Source organism: Carcharhinus amblyrhynchos, chromosome 16 (assembly GCF_965287045.1).
Source record: "Carcharhinus amblyrhynchos chromosome 16, sCarAmb.v2.hapA, whole genome shotgun sequence".
Taxonomy (NCBI): Eukaryota; Metazoa; Chordata; class Chondrichthyes; order Carcharhiniformes; family Carcharhinidae; genus Carcharhinus; species Carcharhinus amblyrhynchos.
The window spans coordinates 30,082,393-30,107,932 of record NC_137339.1 but is presented as its reverse complement, the minus strand read 5'-3'; the positions used below and the strand labels follow the sequence as shown (position 1 = coordinate 30,107,932).

The window sequence follows — 25,540 nt, the reverse complement described above, 5'->3', positions numbered from 1 at the left end:
GAAATTGTAAATAAGGGATAATTAACTTTAATTTATCTGGATGTTTCTTAGAAAAGTTAGTTGCAGTTTGGATCTCGTATGATTTGCCGTTCAATGAAAAAAGACAGCCAAAGTAAATGATAGATAAACTGCAATGGAAGCAGAGTAAAAACCTATCTTCATCATTTACCATGTGGAATGTGGTGAGGTTTAATTTCAGGTCAGAATTTTCCGCTCCTGTTCTTTTTCAGGCACCAAGAGCTGACAGATGCATTTTTCACATGGAGATATAATTATGTCCATTTCAGCTGGGATCAGGCTAGCCAGAATGCAAGAACCATGGGTTTTGCCCAATTTTCTGGCTTTCCACAGGTGCAAAGTGCCATCGACTACACTTTGTGGCTCTCTGGCTTCTGTACAGCTCATCAATCACTTGTGATTCATTCCACTTCCCAAAGTGTTCAGTCGGTCTACGATCACAAAAAGCATATCCTCCAGGTATCTGCTAGGTTCTGAGGAGTGTGCACAGCTCATACATCCTGAGCTACTCTCAGATCCCTGCCATTTTAGACAGTCCACAGGGGCTACAGGGTTGGCTCCTCAGGAACATGGGGTACCCACTGAGGACATGGCTGATGATGCCAGTGCGGAGGCTACAAAGTGCAGTTGAGACCAGATACAATGGGGCTCATATTGGAACTCACACTTTGGTGGAGCAGAGTATCGGGATGCTGAAATTGAGACTCTGGAGCCTAGACTGGTCTGATGAAATCCTGCAGTACAGTCCACAGAAGGTGTCAAACATTGTGGTCACTTGCTACCTCCTTCACGACTTGGCACTTCTACAGGAGGAAGGAATGGCCTGAGGAGGAGATGGAGAAATTAGTACGTTTCCTTGGATGAGAAGGACTTGAGGTGAAAGATGAAAAGGAGGTCCTAAAGGGTGAGGAGGTTGACTACGAGACTATGATCATGGCCAGGTGGGGCAGATCAATTCGGGCTATGCTTATAGCCACCCGATTCATGGATTATGATAATGATGCAAAATGCTCTTATGTCTGTCTGCTGGTAGGCACATACTTACTGGTAAGGCTTGTGTTATGGGAAGGGAGTGGCTGTCCATTGTCCCAAAATTGCAGGAGGATGATGACGACTTGAAGTGGGGAAAGTTCATTGCTCCTTAAAGAGGTAGTGTGAATGTCTGACTCCTGTGTGGTACTCTGTGACCTGAGTTGTATCATGGCAATGTTGCGCAGAGTGTTTCACCTCATCCAAACTCAGGAAACTATCTCATCAGAACAAGGAGCCATAAAGAGGGTGCAAGAATGAAAATTTATTTACAGAGATGAACCCTAACTACAAGTGGCTAACACCCATGACTATGCTATGTAACTAGACTTCCTTAACCTTTCTAACTCTGCTGCTATGTCTTGGTATATCCCCAGGGTCCAATTGGGAGATGGAGGCAGCCTGTCAGCCACGCTCTGTTGCCTGTGATGACACCGGTGGGCATCCTCTGGAGGGTTGAGATCTGGAGGATCCTGGCATGCATTCAGGGTCCCGCTGTGTGGCAATGGCACTCTCCTCAACTTGTGGAACTGGAGCAAAAATGGTCACCGGAAGAAGGTGGGATACACCCAGAGTTACCTGAGTGGATGGCCCTCTTCTGTGCATTGGCTTTTCCTCATATCCTTGGATGCTCAAGGGCCTCTGGCCTCCTTCTTGGGATAGATGGGCAACTGGAATGAACTCAAGATGGAATTGCTTGATAGAGCAGACGCAGCACGGTTTCATTAAAGGGAAGTCGTGTCTGACAAATTTACTGGAGTTCTATGAGGATGTGTCTAGGGCGGTGGATAGAGGAGAGCCGGTGGATGTGGTCTTTCTGGATTTTCAGAAGGCGTTTGACAAAGTGCCTCACAAGAGGTTATTGCAGAAGGTCGAGGGACTTGGAGTTGGGGGTAGGGTGTTAGCGTGGATAGAGGATTGGTTGTCAATTAGGAGGCAGAGAGTGGGGGTCAACAGGTGCTATTCGGATTGGCGGATGGTGACTAGTGGAGTGCCCCAGGGGTCGGTGCTGGGGCCTCAGCTTTTTACCATTTATATAGATGATCTGGAGGAGGGAACCGAGTGTAGGGTGTCGAAATTTGCTGATGACACCAAGATTGGGGGAACGGCAAATTGTGCGGAGGGTGTGGAGAGTCTGCAGAAGGATCTAGATAGGCTGGGCGAATGGGCCAGGAAATGGCAAATGGAATTTAATGTTGGCAAGTGTGAGGTGGTCCACTTTGGTAGGAAGAATGGTAGGAAGGACTATTACTTACGTGGTGAAAAACTGCAGCAGGCGGCGGTGCAGAGGGACCTCGGGGTCCTTGTGCATGAGTCGCAAAAACCCAGCTTGCAGGTGCAGCATGTGGTCAGGAAGGCAAATGGGATGCTGGCCTTCATAGCGAGGGGGATTGAATATAAAAGTAGGGAGGTCTTGCTGCAGCTGTATAGGGCATTGGTGAGGCCGCAGCTGGAGTACTGTGTGCAGTTTTGGGCGCCGCACCTGCGCAAAGATATTTTGGCCTTGGAGGGAGTGCAGAGGAGGTTTACTAGGCTGATACCGGAGTTGAGGGGGTTGAGCTATGAGGAGAGGCTGAATAAACTGGGCTTGTACTCGTTAGAGTTTAGAAGAATGAGGGGAGATCTCATTGAGACGTATAAGATGATGAATGGGATGGATAGGATAGAGGTGGAGAGACTCTTCCTGCTCAAAAAAGACAGTAGGACTAGGGGGCACAGCCTCAAGATAAAGGGGGGGTGGTTTAGAACGGAGTTGAGGAGGAACTTCTTCACTCAAAGGGTGGTGAATCTCTTGAATTCTCTGCCCGTTGAAGTGGTGGAGGCTGCCTCGCTAAATATTTTTAAGACGCGGGTTGATAGGTTTTTGATAAGACAGGGGATTAAGGGTTATGGGGAGAGGGCGGGAAAGTGGAACTGAGCCACGACAGATCAGCCATGATCTTATTGAATGGCGGGGCAGGCTCGAAGGGCTAGATGGCCTACTCCTGCTCCTATTTTTTATGTTCTTATGTTCTTATGCCCTGCTGTCTTATAGCATTGGCACTCATGGGTGCCCACAAGTGCCTACGCCATGAAGTGCATGACCTGAAGCAGTGCAAGAAAGAGTTTTGCATCAAATTTTCCACTGCAGTCATCACCTAGGTGTTAGCCTATTGACTCAGAATGTTGGCGCTATCTCCTCAGACAGAAGGCGGTAGGACTCCTCCATTCTGCCTTTCAATCTGAGCAGTGTAGCTGACATCCCTACCTGATGTTCCTGAATTTGCGTTTGGAGTTCCAACAACTGAGGCATAATCAAGTCTAAAGGCATATAATCTGCCTCAGCAGATTTTTGGCCTCCAGCAGTCTTCCAAGTGCAGGCACTCGGGGACGTCCTGCCTCCGCCTGCTTTGGATCAGAGAGAGTGAGGTGCTTACAAGTTTGTGACCCAGAGGCCTCTCTGTGATGGTCCTTCAATTTTCTATGTCAGAGAAATCAGCTTTGCTGGTGTCATGCCTTTCTTGGCCCTAGCTGATGGACTCTGGGCTACTCTTCTGATATGCCATTGAGAGAAGGGAGGTTTCATTAGTGCATGATAGATATGATTCAGATACAAGAGACATGACTTACATCATTTTGGTGTGATAGATGATGTGTTCTGGATCCTCACTTGGATTATTGGTACCCACCTCACCATCAATATAGGAATGCCTGGGTTCTTCCCTGACCAACTGGAAGACACTCTCCTTGAATTTGGAGAAAATTTACAACTAGAGCATTCCTCCCCCATCTGGCATCTCTCTCTCTTATTGTGAGCCAACTTGTCTTACACAGAGACTGATGGAGAGCATGTAAGCAAGACATGTGCCAGGGCAGATGTTAAGGATGTCAGACTTGTGTGGATGGTGAATGGGAGCAAGTGAGGTGATAAAGACATGACCCACAGGAGAGATGAAGATGTGTATAGGAGAGTGAGTGGTGTTTTTCCTTGAGCTGGCAGTGAGTGAGTTCCCTGTGGATGTGTGATGGATGTGTGAGAATTGAGAATGATGGGAAGAGTGACTTAGCCTTGCAGAACGGAAGAGATCATTCATCCTTTTGCGACACTGTCCTCCTGTACAAGAGTTGGCACTGACCATCAAGAGGGTTGATATGTGTTATGTGTTTGATGTAGTGTGTATGGACTTTCAAAAGGTATTTGATAAAGAACCACATATGAGTTTGTCAGCAAAGCTGAAGTCTGTGCAATAAAAATGGTAGTATGGGTACATAGTTGCCTGAGTGACAGTTGTTTTTCAGATTGGAGGAAGGTATACAGTGGCATCCCTAGGGGTTGGTGTTAGGACCACAACTTGATCTGTATTTGTGATATAGATTTTAGTGTCCAGGAGAAAATTTCAAAGTTTGCAGATGACACAAAACTTTGAAGCATGGTAGCATGGCCTCTTTAAGAGGTGCTCCTTCATGAGCCCTATGACCATGCCAAAGCATGAGCACATGAACCTTGGCCAACTGGGAGTGAGGGCGAATAATCCCAGAGCTGGAGGACTTCAGTTGCAGTCAGGATATTGTGAAGAGTAGATCTGTATTAGTAGTGCTGTTGAACCCTTCGTGTATTTAGTTCTTCTTATCAATAAGCTCTTTAGTTAATTGTTAGCCACATTGAGTCACTTTGAGTTATTGCACTGCTGATGATAAAAAACCGAATCAGTCATTGAGAAGCCTGCAAATGCAGAGTTGGAGGGGGAGGAGAGTAATCACTTGAAGTCAAAGTACAAAAGGGTAAAGACTCTGTCTTGAGATGCCATTATTTGGGAAGCTAGAACCATTTGACCCTGAGATCAAGTGTTGGGGGTAGTATATTGAGAGACTGCTGTATTTCTTTGTGGCAAACTAAACTGCAACTGAGGAGAAAGATGAGGTGATACTGCTCAGTCTGTGACCCACACACTTAAAACCTGGTTTGGAGTTTGATGTCACCTGAAGCTCTGGACACAAACTTGAACTAGTTAGTCAATTTGATTAAGGATCAGTACAACCCCTGACCTTCCATAATCATGCAAAGATACAAATTTCATTCAGCAATTAGAGAGCTAGGAGAGCTAGTGGCCAGACTTTGACGGTTGACTGAACAGGTGATGATTAAGTGTGCCCCGCTTCAAGTTTTTATGTACCAACCATTGAACAAGACACTTTCATGCTCACGGTGGGACCAAGACAACCTTGGCTTCAGTGGTCTAGCTAAGGAGCCAACCAGGGCTTAGCTCCAGAGGTGGCTGAAGAGTCTGCTTCATTAGTGGATCCTATGTTGTCGGCTGCTGAAGAACCCCTGACAGAGTTACAGTGTTCTACCAGAGTCTGGAAGTCTGTGGAGTGGCTGATGTTATGAACTGTTTTCTCCTGGCTTCTCTTCTGTAATATTCTTGTTTCTCTGCCTACATGTTTACTGTTGTGTTCTTTTGTTTTACCGTAAGTTATCCAAGAAGTTAGGGGGAAAGGATTGTGGTTACGTGGCTCATTTAAGGGGTGACCCTTTGTGGGTCATGTGACCAGGCTGAAGCCAATGGAACGTAAGCATGTGAATCTTGGCCAATCAGGAACGAGGGCAAGCAGTCGGGGATTAGAGGGCTTCATTTGGAGTTCGGGTGCTTACAGGAGTAGACCTGTACTAGTAATGCTGTTGAATCCTTCCTTTTTCTTATCAATAAACTCTTTAGTTAATTGTTTGCCATATTGAGTCACCTCAAGTATGAGGTAGTGAGTGATGGATTCAAACAGAGCATTGAAAGGTTGATGGAATGAGTGTACAACTGGCAGATGAAATTTATTGCAGAGAAGTGTGAAATAATTCATTTTTGTCAGAAGAATGAGGAGAGGCATAAAGAATAGAATTCTAAGGGGGGGGTGCAGGGGTAAAGGAATATGTGTGCAAATGGTAAACCTGTATTAAACACTGGTTCAGCCTCAACTGGAGTATTGTGTCCCACTTCTGGACACCACACTCTGGGAAGGATATAAATGTGATAGGGTGCAGAAAATACTTAGTACGCTTTCTAAATCATTAATTAATTTGTATGTTTCCTTCAAACAAAATATAGGCACATAAAATTCCATTAAATGTTTAACAAAATATTAAAGTACTGCCGTTATTTTTCTTAAATGATTGCTCTTTTATAAAATATACCAGAACAAATCTATAAATCTGTTGTATAGTTATAGAACAAAAAGCCCCTTTGAGATTAACACAGTATGTAATTCTGAACGGAAATTGAGATTAGGCCATAAATGTGGGCTTTGCCAATGACATTCACATCTCAGGAATGAATAAAAAGAAGTTTATGATGTATGTTTAACAAGGACTTAACTACATTCTTTCCTATTAACTCCTTTCCTCAGTTTTATCTTGCTGTAAATTTTATTTTGAAGGAATCAACTGTACTTGATGATATCAGTGTGAAAGCAGCCAGAGTCTCTAAATCATGATAGTTGCTGAAAAGTTCATGACCTTTGTATTATTTCCAAGTATACTCATGTCCACTTTTACTCACTTTAGTGACCAAAGAAATTAATGTCCCTAAAGGCCACTTGCATTATATGAAGAACCTAGCAGATTATAGGATAGTGCTGACTTTCACACAAATTTACCATAGAAAGTACCTCTGTTTGATGTGGAGTTCCCAGCGTTGGACTGGGGTAAGTACAGTAAGTAGTCTCACAACACCAGATTAAAGTCCAATAGGTTTATTCAGTAGCATGAGCTTTCAGAGCACTGCTCCTTCATCAGGTTAGTGCAGGATTGGGCATATATAGACACAAACTCAATGGTTGGAATGCGAGCCTTAACAGGTAATCAAGTCTTTACAGGTGCAGACAATGTGAGTGGAGAGAGGGTTAAGCACAGATTAAAGAGGTGTGAATTGTCTCCAGCCGGGACAGTTAGTGAGATTTTACAAGTCCAGGCAAGTCGTGGGAGTTACAGATAGTGTGACATGAACCCAGGGTCCCGGTTGAGGTCGCCCTCATGTGTGTGGAACTTGGCTATCAGTTTCTGTTCGGTGATTCTGTGTTGTTTTGTCATGAAGGCTGCCTTGAAGAACGCTTATTTGAAGATCAGAGGCTGAATGAAAACACATTCTAGTTTATACCACTACTCTACTGAGAGATGAGGTGGAGCTGAGTGTCATCAGTGTAGATGTGGAAACTGGTAATGAATAATCCAGTTGAATGATTTATGTCAGCGTTTACAAGATCCCAGAATATACACAAAAGCAAGATATTCTCAGGGATCTTCAAAAGATGTTGGCCAGAATTCTCCATTCATACTGGCGGGATTCTCAGTCCTGCTGGCAATGCACTCCTGCCCATAAGTTTCCCACCGGTGTGGGGTGATGTCAATGGGAATTCCCGTTGCTAGCAAATAACACTTCACCTCCCATCAGCAGGAAACACGTGGCTGAGAGGTCAGAGAATCTCGCCCGTTATTCTACAAATTCCTCACTGTATATCAGTCACATTTATTTATTACAAAGCGCCACTGTCATAAATGTTGAAGTTAGTTGGTTTCTTTGAAACTAATTTATAAGCAGGCTATGAATGACAACAGTCCCGCCTAAAATGTAAATTAACTTTTCATTTTTATAAATTAATCCCAAATTCTATGCTTAAAATGCTTCAGTGTTTAATAACAGTTGATTGCATTAAAGAGGGATCAAAACATTCATCCATCATATTCTACAGCATTGACTTTCCAAACTGTCATAATCCAATAATCTTCATGGCAATTGTGTTTGCAATGTTTTCATCATCACAGCTGTCAGCATTGGATTGTGCAATCTGTTCTTATCTGAAGGCATTGGAAATTCTTAACACACCTTAACAGCAATTTAACCAGTGGTATGTTTTCTCTCAGTTCTTTTGTCATTTCTAATTGCTTACCTGAGTGGAAATCTCCTCCAGTTAAATATTGGGAAGACTAAATATGTTCAGGCCCTGCCACAAACTTCCATTTCCTAGCCATCGATTCTGTCTCTCTCACTGCTTGAACCAGATTCATTACAATCTTGTTGTTATATTTGGCATTAAGGTGAGCTTCCAAACATGTATTTACACCAGCATTAAGGCCAGTTATTTATATCTCTGTAGCAATGTGACATAAGCATATAAAACTTTTTATCTTTCATAAAATACTCTCATTACCTATAGTTATTTTGATCTGTAAATTACAAGAGAACAAACTGATTTAGAAACTAGAAAATAGGTGCAGGAGTGGGCCATTCGGCCCTATGAGCCTGCACCACCATTCAATATAATTATGGCTGATCATGCACTTTCAGTATCCCACTCCCGCTTTCTCTCCATACCCCTTGATCCTTTTAACTGACAGGGCCACATCCAGCTCCCCCTTGAACATATCTACTGAACTGGCCCCAACAGTTTTCACAGATTCACAACACTTCTGAAGAAGTTCTTCCTCATCTCGGTCCTGAATGGCTTACTCCTTATTCTTAGATTGTGACCCCTAGTTCTGAACTTTCCAACAGCAGGAACTTTCTTCCCGCATCTAGCCTCTCCAGTCCCATCAGGATTTTATATGTTTCTATGAGATCCCCTTTCATTCTTCTGAATTCCAGTGAGTACAAGCCCAGTCAATTCAGTCTGTCTTCATATGTCAGTCTTGCCATTCTGGGAATCCGTCTAGTGGATCTTTGCTAGAGTCCCTCAATAGCAAGAATGCCCTTCCTTAGACTAGAAGACCAAAACTGCATACAGTACTCAACGTGTAGCCTCACCAAGGCTTTGTATTAATGAGCAAGACATCCTTATGTTTATACTCAAATCCTTTTGCTATGAAGGCCAGAACGCTTTCCTCACCTGAATACCAACCTTCAGTTCCACCATGACACCCAAGTCATATTCACTTCCCCTTTTCCTAAACTGTCACCGTTGAGATAATAATCTTCCTTCCTGTTTTTGCCACCAAGGTGGATAACCACACATTTATTCACATTATATTGTATTTGCCAAGTATTTGCTCAGTCAGTCAGCCTGTCCAAGTCACCCTGCAGCCTCTTAACATCCTCCACACAGCACACAATGCCACCCAGCTTAGTGTCGTCTGCAAGTTTGGAGATACTGCATTCAATTCCTTCATCCATAGACTTGCTCAAATTCAGATTGAATGAATATTTAAAACAAAATAATGTCCAGAGAAAATAAATCATGCAGGATATTCACTTTTAGATTACTTTAATACAACAGTATAGACAATGTGGACCAAATAGTCTCTTCCTATGCTGACTCAAGGACTATTGCTTTTTATTTAATTGATTGAATGCATATTCTTCAGAATGAGTTAGAACAGCCGTTACAATCAGGTGAGGAAAGTCAAATGGCTCCCTTATTTTGATTGTCTGCAAGGTTTTTGATAAAAAGAATATACATGCCGATACCGTGAGTATTTAACTGTAGCACAGAAATAGAAATGGGCTAATAGGCCCACCAAGTTTGCCATTCAGTTAGATCATGGTTGATTACCTACCTCAATATTGTTTTCCTATGCTATCCCCATAACCCTTGGTGTCATTAGTGTTCAGTAATTTATCAGTTTTTGTCTTGAACTTGTTCCATGATTGAGTTTCCACATCCATCTGGGGTAGAGAATTCCAAAGATTCACTACCCTTTGGGTGAAGAAATTCCTCTTGGTCTTAGCCCATAATGGCTGGCTCATTACTCTGAGACTGTGCCCATTGGTTCTCAACTCACAAGCCAGGGAAAACATGCAATCTACAACTACCAAGTCACATGCTATAATAATTTTGTAAATTTTAATGAGATCACATCTCATTCTTCAAAACTCTAGAGAATATAGGCTTAGTTTCTGCTATCTCTCATCATAAAACAATCCAGTCATCCCAGGGATTAGTTTGGTGAACCTCTCTGTATGGCAAATATATTTTTCCTTTGCTAAGGAGATCAAAACTATACAATACTCCAGGTGGGGCCCCACCAAGGCTATATACAATTTTCAGCAAGACATCTTTACTCTTGTACACAAATCCCTTTGTGATGAAAGCCAACATACCATTTGCCTCCCTAATTGTTTGCTCCACCTATATGCTAGCTTTAAGTGACTCATGAACAAAAAAACCTAGGTTGCTTTGAAAATTAACATTTACCAACACCTCAGCATTTAAGAAATACTCTATCTTTCTGTTTTTCTATTGAAGTAGATAATTTCCCACTTATTCACATTATATTCCATCTGCCATGTTCTTGCCCATTCACTTAACTTCTTTATGTGTTCTGATCAAAAAAGACACAATGGGCAGAATTCTCCCATGTGCGACTAAGTCCTATTGTAAATTCACATCGATGTGAAATCAATTTTTTGGACTCCCACTGAATTCTCCATTCCTCTCCCCCCACCCCCCTCCAACATCCATTATTTATCATGCCAGTGGGGGCATGGGAGAAATCAACCCAAACAGATAGACTTACTTGACTTCTATTTAAGGGTAAAAAGGGTAGTTTTTTTTATTATGCTTAACCCAGTGAAAGTAAAAATAATTTTTCAGAAAGCTCTGACTTTCATAGACACACAAACACACATATGCATGCACATGTACCACAGAGTGGAGGGGAAAGATTAGGTAATGTAAAATTCAGGAAAATTAGTGTGTATGGCTGCTGAAGGTTGGATGATTTGGTTGGTTTCAGGCTGAACTCGGTGGTCCAGCTGCCTCTTCCACTTGGTGTGCTTTTGGCTTCAAGATGTTTTAAAGCTGTAGCCAAATTACCTATCTATTCTCCTGGGGTTGAGTTCTTTATTTAAATCTCTATATGTGGCACCTGGGTAATCAAAATCAGCAGATGGAGTTCAATTCTTGCAAATTGGATGAAGAACGGGGAGAGAGAGAGAGAACCGATTCAGGGTCTTTTTCCTTCAGTGTCTCAGTTGCTTGTCTAGTTCTGCAGAGAAAACAAGTTTAAATACATTGTTGGCTTGTGACCATTTCCTAGCTACATGACATTGCCCTGCAATTGCCCAGTGACTCAATATGGTTTGGCTGCTGTCTTCTAATTACCTCGATTAGATTAAAGCTGGGAATTCCTCTCTCAGTCCGGGTTCCATCATCCAAATGTCTAATGATTTATCTCTGACCAGTTGAGTACCAAGGTGATTGAACGATTTACTAATGAGATAGGAGGTGATCCCTGTTCATCTCTTTCAAGGCCTGGTGCAGCTTTTCAGACAGGTTGGCTTCATTTCAGTAGTTTTGGAATGCAGAAGCAACAGTGATGCAAATATGCATCCATCTTTGACTGCGATCCCAAGTCGCTGGAATGTGACTTTAGCCTGTTAAAAAAAAATTGGGTTTTCAGTCAATAAATCTAAAAAATTTTTTTGACATAAAGCATGGTCTCATATCATAGCCCAAATGTTGTCAAGGAAGATATGTAAATTCGACAAATTTTGGAACCATTGAAGTAGAGACAAACGCAAAATAGTGCAGAAGGTAGAAACCTGAAATAAAAACAGAAAATCCTGAAAATACTCAACAGGGCTGGCAGCATATTTGGAAAGACAAACAAAGTTAAAGGGCAAGATTTTCCCACAGGTTATGGAATCCTGATTTTAACACCAAATAGGGGTCTTGAGGCTGCACTTACTGGGAACCAATAGGGAGGCTGCCTTTGAGTTCCTGGTATGCACAATTAGCAATAACTTGGAAGCATTGTTCACATTCCAAGAGTGAATAATGGAGGTCATTATCCCAATGTTCACTAGCAGCAAAGAACTTTGTATATTCAAATAGAGATAAGCTGCCATCAAACTGTGGACCATGGCACATAGTAATAGTTCTCCAGTATATGCTGGTAGTGGATAAGTTACCAGAGATGCAGCTAGCTGCCATGGACTGAGGATTAACTGTAATATTTGGAACTATTTGACAATTCAGTTCAGTACAATTTCCTTTTGGTGCAGAGATCATTTTTTTTTTATTAATGTCTCTGTTTAGCTTTTTTGGTGCAAAGGAAGTGAACGGGTTTGCTTGCATTATTACACTGGTGAAATAATGTGAAGTCTGCATATCCTAAATTGTACTGAAACAGCTAATTATTCTTTTTCAGGTCCTGAATATCAGAAGAGACGATTACTTCAGGAATTGATAGAGAATGGGGATCATGTGGAAAATACAGAGCAGGAGCCTCCATCAATCGAGGAGCCTCCACCTACCCCTCCAGAGAGTCCTGGACTCCATGAGAAAGCTACAACCCCACTTGAGTCATCTCCTGCTGGTACTCCTTCACCAAGTCCTTTGGAGACACCGCCAGAGGTCAGGAAAGTTAGAGGATCAAATTCCAAGATGGAGGACTCCAGCCACTTGAGTCCTGGAAACTGGAACGGAGAGCAAAATAAAAGTAACCGGTCTAGTAGCAGTCCTGGAACACCTTCTGGTTTACTGACCTTGCAAGTTGAGAACATATCGGCAGCCAACAACCGAAATCTTCCCAGGCCGTCCAGTCATCAGAGCAACAGAAGAACACCAACAAAATTGGAGGAGCAACTACCAAACAACTATGATTTGGACATAAAGCCTCTAGAAAGAATTGAAAGCAAGCCTATTACAAATCAAAAGATCAAGTCAAGAGAACCTGTCCCACCCCACCACCTGCATGATGCCAAATTCCACGAAAGCTATCACAGTTATGCTGTGCGGACACAAGTAGGACCTCCTCCTTTAGATTTAGTGGATGATGAAGCTCCTGTCAAATTATTGCCAGTCAGGAAAGAAGAAATTCCAGCAAAACCTTCAACACCAGAGCCAAAACCAGAAGTCAAAGTAAAAAAGCCAGAACCAGAACCAAAGCCAGCGCAAGTGCAACAAACTGCACTGCATCCCAAACAGGAAAAACAGTTGCAACCCCAGCCAGAATCCAGACTTCAGTCCAAGCCTGAGCCCAAGCCTGGGCTTAAACCAGTGTCAAAACCAGTGTCAAAACCAGTACCTAAGTTAGTAACACAACCTGAAGTAACAGGGAAGGAGGTTGCAGAGATGGCACCGTTTGATCAGGTGAGTTCATTAGGGCACAGGGATTATGCATGGATTTATGAATTGATTTTACAAATAGTTGCCTTCTATGACACAAAGTAGATTTTAGCATATCCAGTCTATTTTATAAATGCCCTCCTGGTATATTTGGAAATTGCCATTAACATCCTGGCATGTTAAAGGGGCAAGGCCACATTGTTAATTGTGTGTCAATTGTACATTAACAGTCGTTAACTTGAGCACTGATAAATAGACGCTCACTGAAACTGTAATGGTTGGGTTTGGAGGTGTATGTGTATCTCTACATATATAATATATTTTATATATATATATATAGAAGTGTTTAAAGTTTACCTCTAGTGCCATCCTTCACCAACTGGCTTTCAGGAATAGAACACACATGCCATGTCATTAGTAGTTTGATTTATTTAAGCATGGGTATAAATAATAGTTTAGAACTTATATTGGGTTAAGACACGAGCTTGTACCTCTATATTTTCCTACATGCATGCAAGTGTGAGAAAGTTCTTTATGCCTGATTTAGTGAAGCATTCAAGGCACAGAAGGTGCTTGTGCCAACTACTTACAACAGAACAAGAAGGCAAACTTAATATGTCTTCTGTTAGTGAAACTAACTTGCTGGATTCTTTTGAGATTACTGGATGCTGTGATGGGGACCTCAGATTGTTTCTGCAGAAATGAGCAGAATCATCTCCCTAAACATACAGGTTCCTTAAGTTCATAGAGGAAGAGAGCTTAAAGAGGTCCTAAGTGACATTAAAATGTTGTGAATATATTCAAGAGGCGGCTAGATATAGCACTTGGCATGAATGAGATCAAAAGTTATGGGGAGAAAGCGGAATTAGGCTACAGAGTTGGACAATTAACCATGATCGTAATGAAATGCGGTGCAGGCTCTAAGTGCCAAATGGCCTCCTCCTGCTCCTATCTCCTATGTTTCTATGTGAACGAGATCTGCAATATGTCCCAAACAGCTCTACTTGACAGCCTAGCACCAAGGCTGTTTCATCAGAATAATAAAAAGGAATATTGGCATTAGGAGGAGAAGAAAGAATCAGGAAGGCCTGAAACTTTAGTGGGTTGGCATCTGGACTGATACCCAATGCCATTTCACTTCCATTGGAAGTAAGTTCTGGGCTGGAAAGCCCAAGTTTGATCTTCCTGAACCACCTCCACTGTTAGATGGCCAAAGTTATAATAATTCTATACATCACACCTTGGGCAGTGTTATGCATGCCCCAAGTTAACCCTTGCTCTGCCATGCACCTTTTCATTACAATGGCATGCAGGTACATAATACAACATCCTCCTTTTTTCCAACTATTTGCAATGCAGTCTTTACTTACTATCCCTTCTCCCTCACCTCAAGTTTCTGACTTTATAACCTTGGGCGGTGTTTTCCATGGTGTCTGCCATATTTTACCATTTTGTTTCCCAAATGGAACTTTCATATCCATGTTTCTCAATTTTAGCCAAGTATTTGTTTGCTATTTCATTGTCAGATCATTTGGCAAGCTTATGAATCTTTTGATTCAGCTGAATGATTTTCAGTATGTCTGAGTTATCTAGTGTTCTTCTTCAATAAATATCTTGCATTCCAGGGTCAGATTTATATTTTCCGATCACACTTCTGTCTTTTTGTTCTCTGTCTGCAGCTGGACTTTGCCTTTGTCCTTCACCTTGGTGGCATGGTGGTTAACATTGCTTCCTCACAACACCAGGGACGCTGGTTCAATTCTGGCTTTGGGCGACTGTGTGGAGTTTGCATGTTTTCCCTGTGTCTGTGTGGATTTCCTCCAGATGCTCTGGTTTCCTCCCAAAGTCTATAGGTGTGCAGATTAGGTTGATTGGCCATGCTAAGTTCTCTCTCTTGTCCCAAGATGTATAGGTGAGGGTATATATGTGGGGTTACAGGTATAGGGTCTGGGTATGATGCTTTGTCGGAGAGTTGGTGCAGACTGTACGGACACATGGCCTCCTGCACTGTAAGGATTTGATGTGGTTTCACTGTTGGCCAGGTCTGTGTCTGGGGAAGTCTTAATCTGTTTCAGTTCTGTAACCGTGCTACCCATGGCTTCATTATCCATTCGCAGCATTGGAAGTTCTCTCGCTTTTCATTTCAATTATTCCTCTTTTCCATTCAATTGCTTCTTCAGCTCTTCAGTCTGTTTCTTGTAGCTGTTGGCTTCCTTTTGGAGTATGGAACAATGCTGAGTCCATTCTGCTAACTGGTTCTTCAGTTTGTTCAGTCATGTAAAATTCATTTTGCGTCTCTTCGTGATTTTCTGGTGGAGCAAACTTTGAGTTGAAGGATGAAATAAAAGCAAAATACTGATGATGTTGTGGATCTGAAATAAAAAGAGAATTCTGGATGAACTCAGCAGGGCTGGCAGCATCTATCGAGAGATAATCAGACTTAATGGTCAGGATTTTAAGGCCACACTCGTGCTGAAACCATAAAATCCCTCCCGAGGTCAATGAACTTTCCCATTGTCCACCCCTCACCCATTCTGATTCCCATGGTGGGTGGAGCAGTAAAATTCCAGCAATATTTCGAGTCCCTATCACCCTTCCACAGAACAGCTCTGTTAACTTGTTTATCTCCCCACAATTGCTGCCAGCCCTACTGAGTTTATCCAGCATTTTCATTTTATTTGACTTGAGGGATTCTTGTAGCATGCGAAGGTTTGTCAACAGGTTTTCCTTTTCTTTGCGAAGCTCACGCGTCATCTTACATTTTTCAGTAATTCAACAAAGTCTCCTTTAATTTATTCTGCTGTGCTTCATTCTGCTGTTCAAAACACTCTTCATTTCTTCATGTTGCTCAATGGTGACATTCCTTTTGCATTTGATGTTGAAAGACAATCAGCTGTGCTTTCAGCTATTTATTTTCTTGTTGGACCTTTTGCCAACTCACTCCAGACTCCAGTGCGTCGTCTCGTTGCCTCAGCTTGAATCTTGTGCTTCAAATCTTCCAGTTCAGCAGTGATCCAAATATTTACCTGTGGAAAACTTTAATTTACATTTAATGTGTTTTGTTTTTCTCAGTTACTTCACATAGCTTTCTTCCATTCACAGCCATTTGTACACTCTGCACTGCCATCTGCTGTTGCAATTTGAATCTGTGACAGCACTTTCAAGAAACTTTTGTTTTGCTCAGGTTGTCTGCAGCTGTCCGTTTTCTTTGTTCTGAGTTCCCTGCACTTTTCAAATGCTGGTGAGCTCCCCAGCAATCATGGCTGCTTTTGTTTATAACTTTCAATACTGCAGCAATTTCTTTGCAGGGTTGCAAAGACCAGTTTCAGGATGATTCTTTTGTGTTTTTTCAAGTGTGCAGGAACTTTAGATGTTAGACATCCCATGCTTCAAGAGTTTTAGCAGGAGTGTGTTTTTTCAAAGTTACAAGCTGTTACTAACTCTGCAGCACTTTTCCATAAGGAAGCCAGGAGCTCAACATCTCTCCCAAGCTCTGTAGGCCCTTCTCTTTACTCAAAGAACAAAGAACAACCCAGCACGGGAAACAGGCCCTTCGGCCCAACGAGCCCGCGCCGCCGCATCACCCTACACCTATTCTACTCTGCAAGGTTTTTTTCTCTCAAACCTTTGACTCTGCCAACCAATTTTTATATAACTATTTTTAACTTCAGTGCCACAAGGCCACCATTTTTTTAATTCATTCATGTGACGTGCGTGTTCAACTTGATATTCCCTAGCCATTTCAGAGAGCATTTGAGAGTCAAACACATTCCTGTGGATCTGGAGTCACATATAGGCCACGTAAGGATGGCAGATTTCCTTTCCTAAAGGACATTGGTGAATCAGATGGGTTTTTATGATCACCTTTAGACTTTTGATTCCAGATGTTTAATTGGCAACACACTGGCACAATGGTTAGCTCTGCTGCCTCACAGCTCCAGGAAGCGGGGTTCAATTCCGGCCTTGGGTGGCTGTATGGAATTTACACATTCTCCCCATCATGCCTTTGTGGGTTTCCTCTGGGTACTCCAGTTGCCTCCCATTGTCTAAAGATGTGCAGGTTAGGTGGATTGGCCATGGTAAATTGCTGTTTAGTGTCCCAAGATGTGTAGGTTAGATGGAATAGCCATGGTAAATGTGGGGTTACAGGGATGGGGAGAGGGCCTGGGTAAAATACTCTCTCAGAAAGTCAGTGAAAACTAGATGGGCCAAATGGCCTCTTCTGCACTGTAGGGATTCTAGGATTCTATGAATTTAAATGTCACCATCTGCCATGGTGGGATTTGAGCCTGGGTCCCCACAGCATTATCTTGGACCACTTGTCCAGTAACAATACCAGTATGCCACTGCCTCACCACTGCTGTAATCTGCTGAGCCCTGGGACAGCCATCTCTTCTGCAATTTAAGTACAACTTTGTTTTTGTAACTTTAATCCTATCTTGGAAACTGACCAGGTTCTTTGACTCTTGTGTTAATCAGGATTTTGTAAATTTTGTTCTTGTTCAGCTGTCTTCATGATTTAATCAGGTTTATCTTTTTCTTTTACTCTCAATACTTGGGGGTCTTGCATTGGATGCCCAATGAGGAATCTGGTGGATTCCTCAACATCTAGGTCTGTAGTGAAGCTTCTTCAATTGTTTCTTCAATTTTTCTTCTTAGGCACACATTTCTCTGGTCTGGCTTCAGCTGGTTTTAATTTTTCATGCTGTGCGATACTGTTCTGAATTCATCATTTCAAATGCCACCTTTCATACCACTGCTGATGTTCGGCATGTTGTGTCCCACCACCGATGTAATATCTTTTAGCAGCTTCAGTGCTGCCAACCACGTTATAATAGGGTTTTACTGCTGTGCACCAAATTGCATTTTCGATTTATCCATGGTGTCTCATTTATGAGGATCTTGATGCTTGTATGTTTAAGTACAAATTATTGTTGATCTTGAACTATTTATAGATCCCATCCAGATATAGTTATGTAGGGAGCTGCTTCTCCATACAAGCTACTTTGAGTGTTCTATCTGAGTCTAAAACCATGAGATTCCATACATTGTTAGGGACCAGATCAGAAACCCCAAGGTATATTGTGAAGTTAGACTGGACCCCAGCTATTTTTTGCTTTTGGCATTTGTGTGAAGATATGGTGTTTCATTCCATGAGTGATTCAATTGACACACCAGGAAGCTTTTATTAAAGCAAGCTTTAGTTAGTTATAATGAATGAATTGGCTTAACTTTTACTGATTGAAGGACTTAAACTTGACAAGATGCAATTCTTAACTCTAACTTATCTCTATTTATTCCAATTTAAGCAATATTCCTCATAGGCTTAAAAACCTCTTCAAAAATCAGTTAGCCAACAACACATGCTTACTTGCTTTTTACTTGTAATTAGTCATGGAGCCTTTGAACACATAAGAACATAAGAACATAAGAAATAGGAGCAGGAGTAGGCCAACTAGCCCTTCGAGCCTGCCACGCCATTCAGTAAGATCATGGCTGATCTGTCGTGGCTCAGTTCCACATTCCCGCCCTCTCCCCATAACCCTTAATCCCCTCTCTTATCAAAAACCCATCAACCCGCTTCTTAAAAATATTTAGCGAGGTAGCCTCCACCACTTCAACTGGCAGAGAATTCCAGAGATTCACCACCCTTTGAGTGAAGAAGTTCCTCCTCAACTCCGTTCTAAACCGCCCCCCCCCCTTTATCTTGAGGCTGTGCCCCCTAGTCCTACTATCCTTTCTGAGCGGGAAGAGTCTCACCACCTCTATCCTATCCATCCCATTCATCATCTTATACGTCTCAATGAGATCTCCCCTCATTCTTCTAAACTCTAACGAGTACACGCCTAATTTATTCAGCCTCTCCTCATAGCTCAACCCCCTCAACTCCGGCATCAGCCTAGTAAACCTCCTCTGCACTCCCTCCAAGGCCAAGATATCCTTGCATAAGTACGGCGCCCAAAACTGCACACAGTACTCCAGCTGCGGCCTCACCAATGCCTTGGAAAGGGATACATGCCATCTGACACTTAAACAGCAGCCTCTAGAATATGAGAGAAAAACACCTCTTGCTTCTTTCAGGTTCAAGCAGAAACTAAACTTCTTCCCTGTAAGCTTAGCTCCATCCATTCACATGACTCTTTCTCTTGTCAACCAACCTAATTAAACACTGTTCTGAAACCCCTAAAATAGACACAAATGTATTAACTCGGATTAAAACAAACACCCCATTATCTCAGAGCAACTATTCTGCATTCTCAGCATGCGGGCTGTCTTCTTAGAATTCTTACAGTGCAGGAGGAGGCCATGCGGCCCATCTAGACTGCACCAACCACCATCCCACCCAGGTCCTATTTCCGTAAGCCTATATTAACCCTGCTAATCTTCTGATAGTAGGTCCAATTTAACATGGCCAGTCAACCTATCCTGCACATCTTTGGACTGTGGCAGGAAACCAGAGCACCTGGAGGAATCCCATGCAGATACAGGAATGTGCAAACTCCACACAGACAATGCCCCAAGGCTGGAATTGAACCCTGGTCCCTGGTGCTGTGAGGTAGCAGTGCTAATCTGCACCATGTAAATAGAGCTGACTTCTAAACATACCCTTCACAAGAATCATGATATAAATACATTTCTTAAAGGCACAGCATCATCACAACATCATACCATGGGGACTGCTAGTCCCGTCCTACATTAACCTTTGCTCTGCCATGCATCTTTACTACTACAGCATGCCACACAACTTTGTTGTAACATTAAATAACCACCTTGCCTTCTTGGAACTGCTAGCATGCCTTTGTTAAACTGTAAATAGACAATCTGCAATCAGGTTTGAAATTTTTAAAAATGTTCACATCTCACCTGATCCAAACCCATCCATTTTTGGGTAGGTTTAATTCTCATGCCATGTTAAGTGGATCTCTGGGAATGCCACAGCAGTGTTGTTAGCAAGCAGGGTAAGCAGTCAATCATAATTGAAGTATTTTCAAAGACAGCAAGTCAGAAAATTAAAAGCACTAATTAACCTTCACTTTATATTAATTTTTCAAATAGTAAAGTAAATGATCATGATTTGACTCAAATAGAAGCTAAAATATCAATGTAAATTTTAAGGAAGTATTTGAAAAATATGTAAAATTTATCATAGTGGAGAAATTTGACATTTCACAAATACAAAATTACAAAACATACAAATATTTATAAAATAGTTATAAAATATTGGGTGGGATTTTACAGCCTTGCTGGAGCAATACTAGAAAATCCTGCCCGAGATCAATGGACATTTTCATTGTCTACTCCTTGCCCACTCGGATTCTGTGGTGGGTGGAACAGTAACATTTCAGCTAATAGTTAATGAAAATATTAGATTAGTTATTTAGCAACAATTATAGAATTAGTCTGGTGTTTAAAAATCCAATTATGCCTCACTCAACAGGGTGTAACTTTATCAAGTATTTTACAGTGAGACTAACAGTGTAGAAGTGAAGTGAAAGTTCTCATCAGTGAATTGATTGCTCAAGGTTGCAGTCTGGGGATGACTCAACGGCACACTTTCTCTGGAGGAACATTGAATCATTGAGAGAAACTTCCGGATTTCCATTTTATTTTGTGCATTTGCAGAACCCCGAACTTGTTCACTAGCAAAGTCAAACAGGTGTGCCATCATCATGATTGCAAGCTCTGATGGCAATATAAGAAGAAAAGAATCCTGGTTAGAATCTACATCCCTAGAATGTTGGTTGTAACAAGGATTAATCTTGCTCACAAAAATTTGGGGTAAAATCTTTAAAAAAAAGTTCCCTGAAATTCCAAATCTACACCCAACTACAGGACTTTCGCTTGTTCAGTGTTCAGTATAGACTTACTCACCATTTATTTAACCCAGATAATGTAGAATCAAGCTATCAGAACAAAGATGGAGAAGATCTCATGATTGAGGTTCATGCAGTAGCACTGCTGAAGTTTAAGCAGTTTAAAGCACTGATGAATATTTGGGCATTGTTTCAAATTCTGATCATGGTACCCATTTAAGCTTTGATCATCAAATTATCTGGAGCTCATTCAAAGAACCCCAATTCTTGATAACAGATCTGTCCACTAATGTGCATGAATGAACCAGCATCGCCTTGGTGTTGTGTGGATTTGCTCAGATAAGATTACAAAACCTGTACGGAGATTTGACTTGATTCTAAGCTGCAATTGCCAGGCTGGTTATCCTGCAGTTATCCCATATATAAAAAAAACTGTTTCTTCAAGAAAAATAGAAAGCAGTTAGACATCAGATAAACATGAGTTTGAACCCTTTCTGGATGGACTGAAGTGCTAAAAGCTCAAGATTTGTGGCGTGGTGAGCAACATAAAGTATGTGATTGTCTTGCCACTATCCTCTTGATTACAGCCTGCATACACTCCATGTCCTGTTCAATCGTGCTTCATTTAAATCTGTATGAACGCCAGCCATTATGGGAAGTAATTGAGTATTAAAGCAACATTATGTCATCAAAGTTGACAATGGAATTATTTTTACACATATTTACAACAAGTATTTTTAGTAAGTCTGTGATATCAATGTTGAAAGTTGTTTGAACTGTAGCACTACCTTAACTGATACCATATGTGGTTTCAAATCTTTTAAGAATAACATTGCAATGAATCACTCTCATTTCCTTTAAACTAAATGTGCATGGTCTTTTCAAAAACATATAATAAATCATTTTATTTTGTATAAACTAAGCCTGTGATGTGATATGTCTCATGCTTCAGCAAATGTCATTGAAAGTAAGACGAGACTGATCCTGTGGGAGGATGTGTAAAGATCCAGATTTCTGAATTGCTTTTCTTATTACCAGTTTCATGCTGCAACTCTAAAATGCAATTCAACCCTAAAACGTTATTGGAAAAATCGAACGCTTATGGAATGTAAAAATGATTAAAAAAAAGTCTTATTTGCATCTGCTCTAAATGAATAGAAGCTGCATGTTGACAAATAATTTATGTTTATTTCAGGGACCTAATACTATTATGATTGCCATGGTCATTCTGCTGAACATCGGCCTAGCCATCTTGTTTGTCCATTTACTCACATGACTTGTTTCTGAGGTAAGAAGCACATTTTCGTTCAGTTAACCAAGCAGTAAAAACAACTTAGCAACTTTTAACATAAAAAGAGACATTCCATGGCACCTCCCTGCAGCATTTTTATTAGGAGAGGGCAGGTTTAAAGGAAAGAGGAACAATAGCCTTGAAGAGAGAAAATCGTTAACAATATTGGTGAAAATGGGACCAGCAGGGAAAGGTGGGTGATCAGCAGTTCAGTGCAGATAGGATCAATGGAACAGGAGGTGGGTCTCATGGACAAGAGGAGCTCAGAGAGGGCATAAGGGGAGATGAGAAAGAAACTGGAGAGATATGTGAGTTCAGGGCTAGGAAGGGGAGAGTTTTAGAAGATGTTTGGTTTGGTAAGCCATTGGAAGTGAGAAATGTGGCAGATGTAGCTGATAAGATGGTCTTAATCTCAGTGACATGAAGTTCATGAACTTCTCACAATTGGTGTTAGATCTGAGGGTGTAGGGGACGGGGGGTTTAAGCACCATAACATTTCTGATCCTTTAAACATTGTCGTTTGACCCAGTAGTAAAAATAATAGCTTAAGGCTGAATTTTCCAGCTGTTCACACCAGCAGAATCTTCTGGACCGCTAACGTGTAATCCCGCCATGGGTTTCTCTGCGGCATGGGTTGGAGCTGCCTCCCACCTGAGAAACATGTAGTGGGGAGGCCAGAGAATCCCACCCAATGGTTTTCTTGTAATGCTCTTAGAGTGTTACACTTCAAACAAGAGTGTCGTCACTCAAATTCTTTGTTGTTATTGCAGAAGCTCTTGCACTATTTCCTGCTGAAAATAAGGAGGAAGACCTTTGGAAAGTTGTACATCCTGCAAGACTTGACACTCAGAGACACTGCAGAGTTTGACTTCAGTGGCCCCTTTTGAAGAATTCCCTGATCTGTTTTCTGTCACCATTCTGTGCCCTACAGTTTTGGAAATGAGCAACATTGGAAGATGTACACCTGACCTGAATTTATTTGTAGAAACTAACAGCTGCCTTACCTTTTGCCTGTGTTTATATTATACAGTACTAGCTGCCAAGGATTGTGCTTGAAAGCTTGAATTATTGTACAAAAGGGAGGGGAGAGGGAGAGAAAAAAATTCTTATGGTTCTATTTCATAAACAAGAAAAAGTTGAGTTAGTTCAGGGAGATCTTGCTCACATATTTTTGTAGCTTGATGACACTTTTGGTTAAATTGAGTACAATGAAACATGGGTATTATTGTATACTTAACTCTTAACTCAAAGATTTAGGGCTATATTTTCCTCTGTTTTTTATTGCTGGTGAAAGAATGTAAAGTGGTATTCCCCATTTTATGCACACCTTTTCCCACTAAAATACCTAACAGAGGAGAATTCTTCCTTAGAGGTTGTCTTTTGGAAAAAGAGAACATGGATGCTTTGCACTGCATTCATAGGGCTTTTTATATGGTCTACTGTGAATTTTTAACACATTTTCTCTCTCTCTGCATTATAGTCCTAATCAGATGAGTAAGAGAATTATGATTCATGTTCGTTGCATGTTTGTCAGTGAGCTGTTTTTACCACATTTGAAGACTAATTATGCCAACCCACCATTCTTATATAGTCAGTATTCATTTTTTGAGCAACGCTGTAATAAGCTAAGTAAAAAGGAATGCACAAATTTGCTCTTAATATCACAGTGCTTTCAAAATTAAATTGATTAAAAATTCAAGGAAGGCCAAAACTTCTTTGTAACAAATTTAATACTACTTTACATTTTGAAGGCCATATTAGTGTAAAAAAATGTAAACTTGCAGTTTGTAACTATATATTTTTGACAAAAACCTTTGGCATTTTGAGCAGTTGTACATCTTCAAGGTGCAGACCTTGTTCTGCATTCAGATTTCCTTTAAATGCCTTACAGTATTTCTGTCAATACATTCACAGTACTTTAGTTAGTTTAAAGCAGCAGTGTCACACAATACTTGTTACTTAGATTGCTTTCAGAGTATAACCTTTTCATCTTTGTGCTGAAGTACAAAATGTTTTGAGCTGTTTTCTTCCTTTGCTCTGCATGTGTGCACTTTGTAGGACAATAGCGTAGACGGTTTTAAAATTTGTTTTACATATAACAAGGTATGTATGCTTTTGTGTGGCTATACATTCAGGACTGTTTTTACCTTGTAAGATTTATATACAAAAAGATAAAATTACCTCAGAGATGCATGCTTCTCCAAAAGTTTGATTGAAATGTTCATTTGGTATTTTCAGGTCTTATTACAACATGAACAAGTTCACAAGCCACACTGAACACTTATCTTCCAGATATTTATTCAGTTCTATAAATAAGCATTACTAAATACTACCTTGTCTGGCACTATCACATGAAGGATTTTGTGGAATGTGGTCAAGTAAAGTAAAATGTATTTATAACTTGCGGCATGTAGTATCTAAGAAGTTTCCTTCAGAATTTGAATATCCAAAATATTATATAGTATTATTCTCTGAGTATGTTTGTTTTTACACTGCCTCATGATGAGACGAAGAACTGAAGTGAAATGAATGGAAATTAATGTAAATGATCTGAAAGACAGCTGTCACATCGAGCAGTTTTGAAATTGTATACCAAGGGAGGAAAGCTTAATTCAGTCATATTTATTATCCAAACCATGAGGATTAGTGCCTTAAATGACAGATATATGTTACCATAGACAAAACAATTCAGATAGCAAATTTTCATTTTCTTAATGCTGATGTTTGAATTTCAAAGCTCTATATTAGAATAAATGCACCATCATTTTATGACCTAGGATTGTAAGATACAGGAAATCACATGGTTAAACCTGACAATAACAACTTCCTAGAAAATGCACTATCTGGTAAAGGTTATAAACTACAGTAAACTCAGCAGACTTCAAAGTTCAACAATGTGTGGTACTTCCTTGAATATTTCTTTTGTCAATTTGCAATTGTAGGGCTGACCAACACCTAAAGTTAAAATCAATTCTCTTTTTGTTTAACTTGGTGACTTTCATTGTGTTGGGACTGATATTAACTAGCTAGAATTGATGTTAAAGATGAGTTAAAGGGCAGGATTTTCCCTCGTCTCACTCACCCCAAAATCAGAAAATCCCGCATCCAAGGTCAACAGACCTTTCCATGGTCCACCCCATGGCTGCTTCGATTCTCATGGCGGGCGGAATGGGAAAGTTTTCCCCAATGTCCTCAAATTGGGTTTGGGTTGATTTATGGCCCACAGGCATAGTTACATTGTGCCATTTTTAAAGGATCTTCCCATTAGCATAAAGGCACTTGCAATTTCAGACAGTGGGCCTCTTTATTATGTAAATCAGAATGCTATGATATAGTTAGGATGCAATGTTAAAGT

The 25,540-nt window shown here is 41.0% G+C and overlaps 1 protein-coding gene across 1 annotated transcript in view; it reads left to right on the top strand.

Moving 5' to 3' along the window:
* The window catches only part of LOC145353933 (junctophilin-2-like), a 97,303-nt gene extending 73,690 nt beyond the window's left edge, over positions 1–23,613 (top strand). Inside the window, exons 4-6 of the mRNA XM_080204939.1 lie at positions 12,161–13,104; positions 22,090–22,182; positions 22,956–23,613. Of these exons, the coding sequence (XP_080061065.1) occupies positions 12,161–13,104; positions 22,090–22,170 (1,025 nt within the window). The 3' untranslated portion in view covers positions 22,171–22,182; positions 22,956–23,613. The remainder of the gene's footprint in view (positions 1–12,160; positions 13,105–22,089; positions 22,183–22,955) is intronic.
* The last annotated feature ends 1,927 nt before the right edge of the window (positions 23,614–25,540 follow it).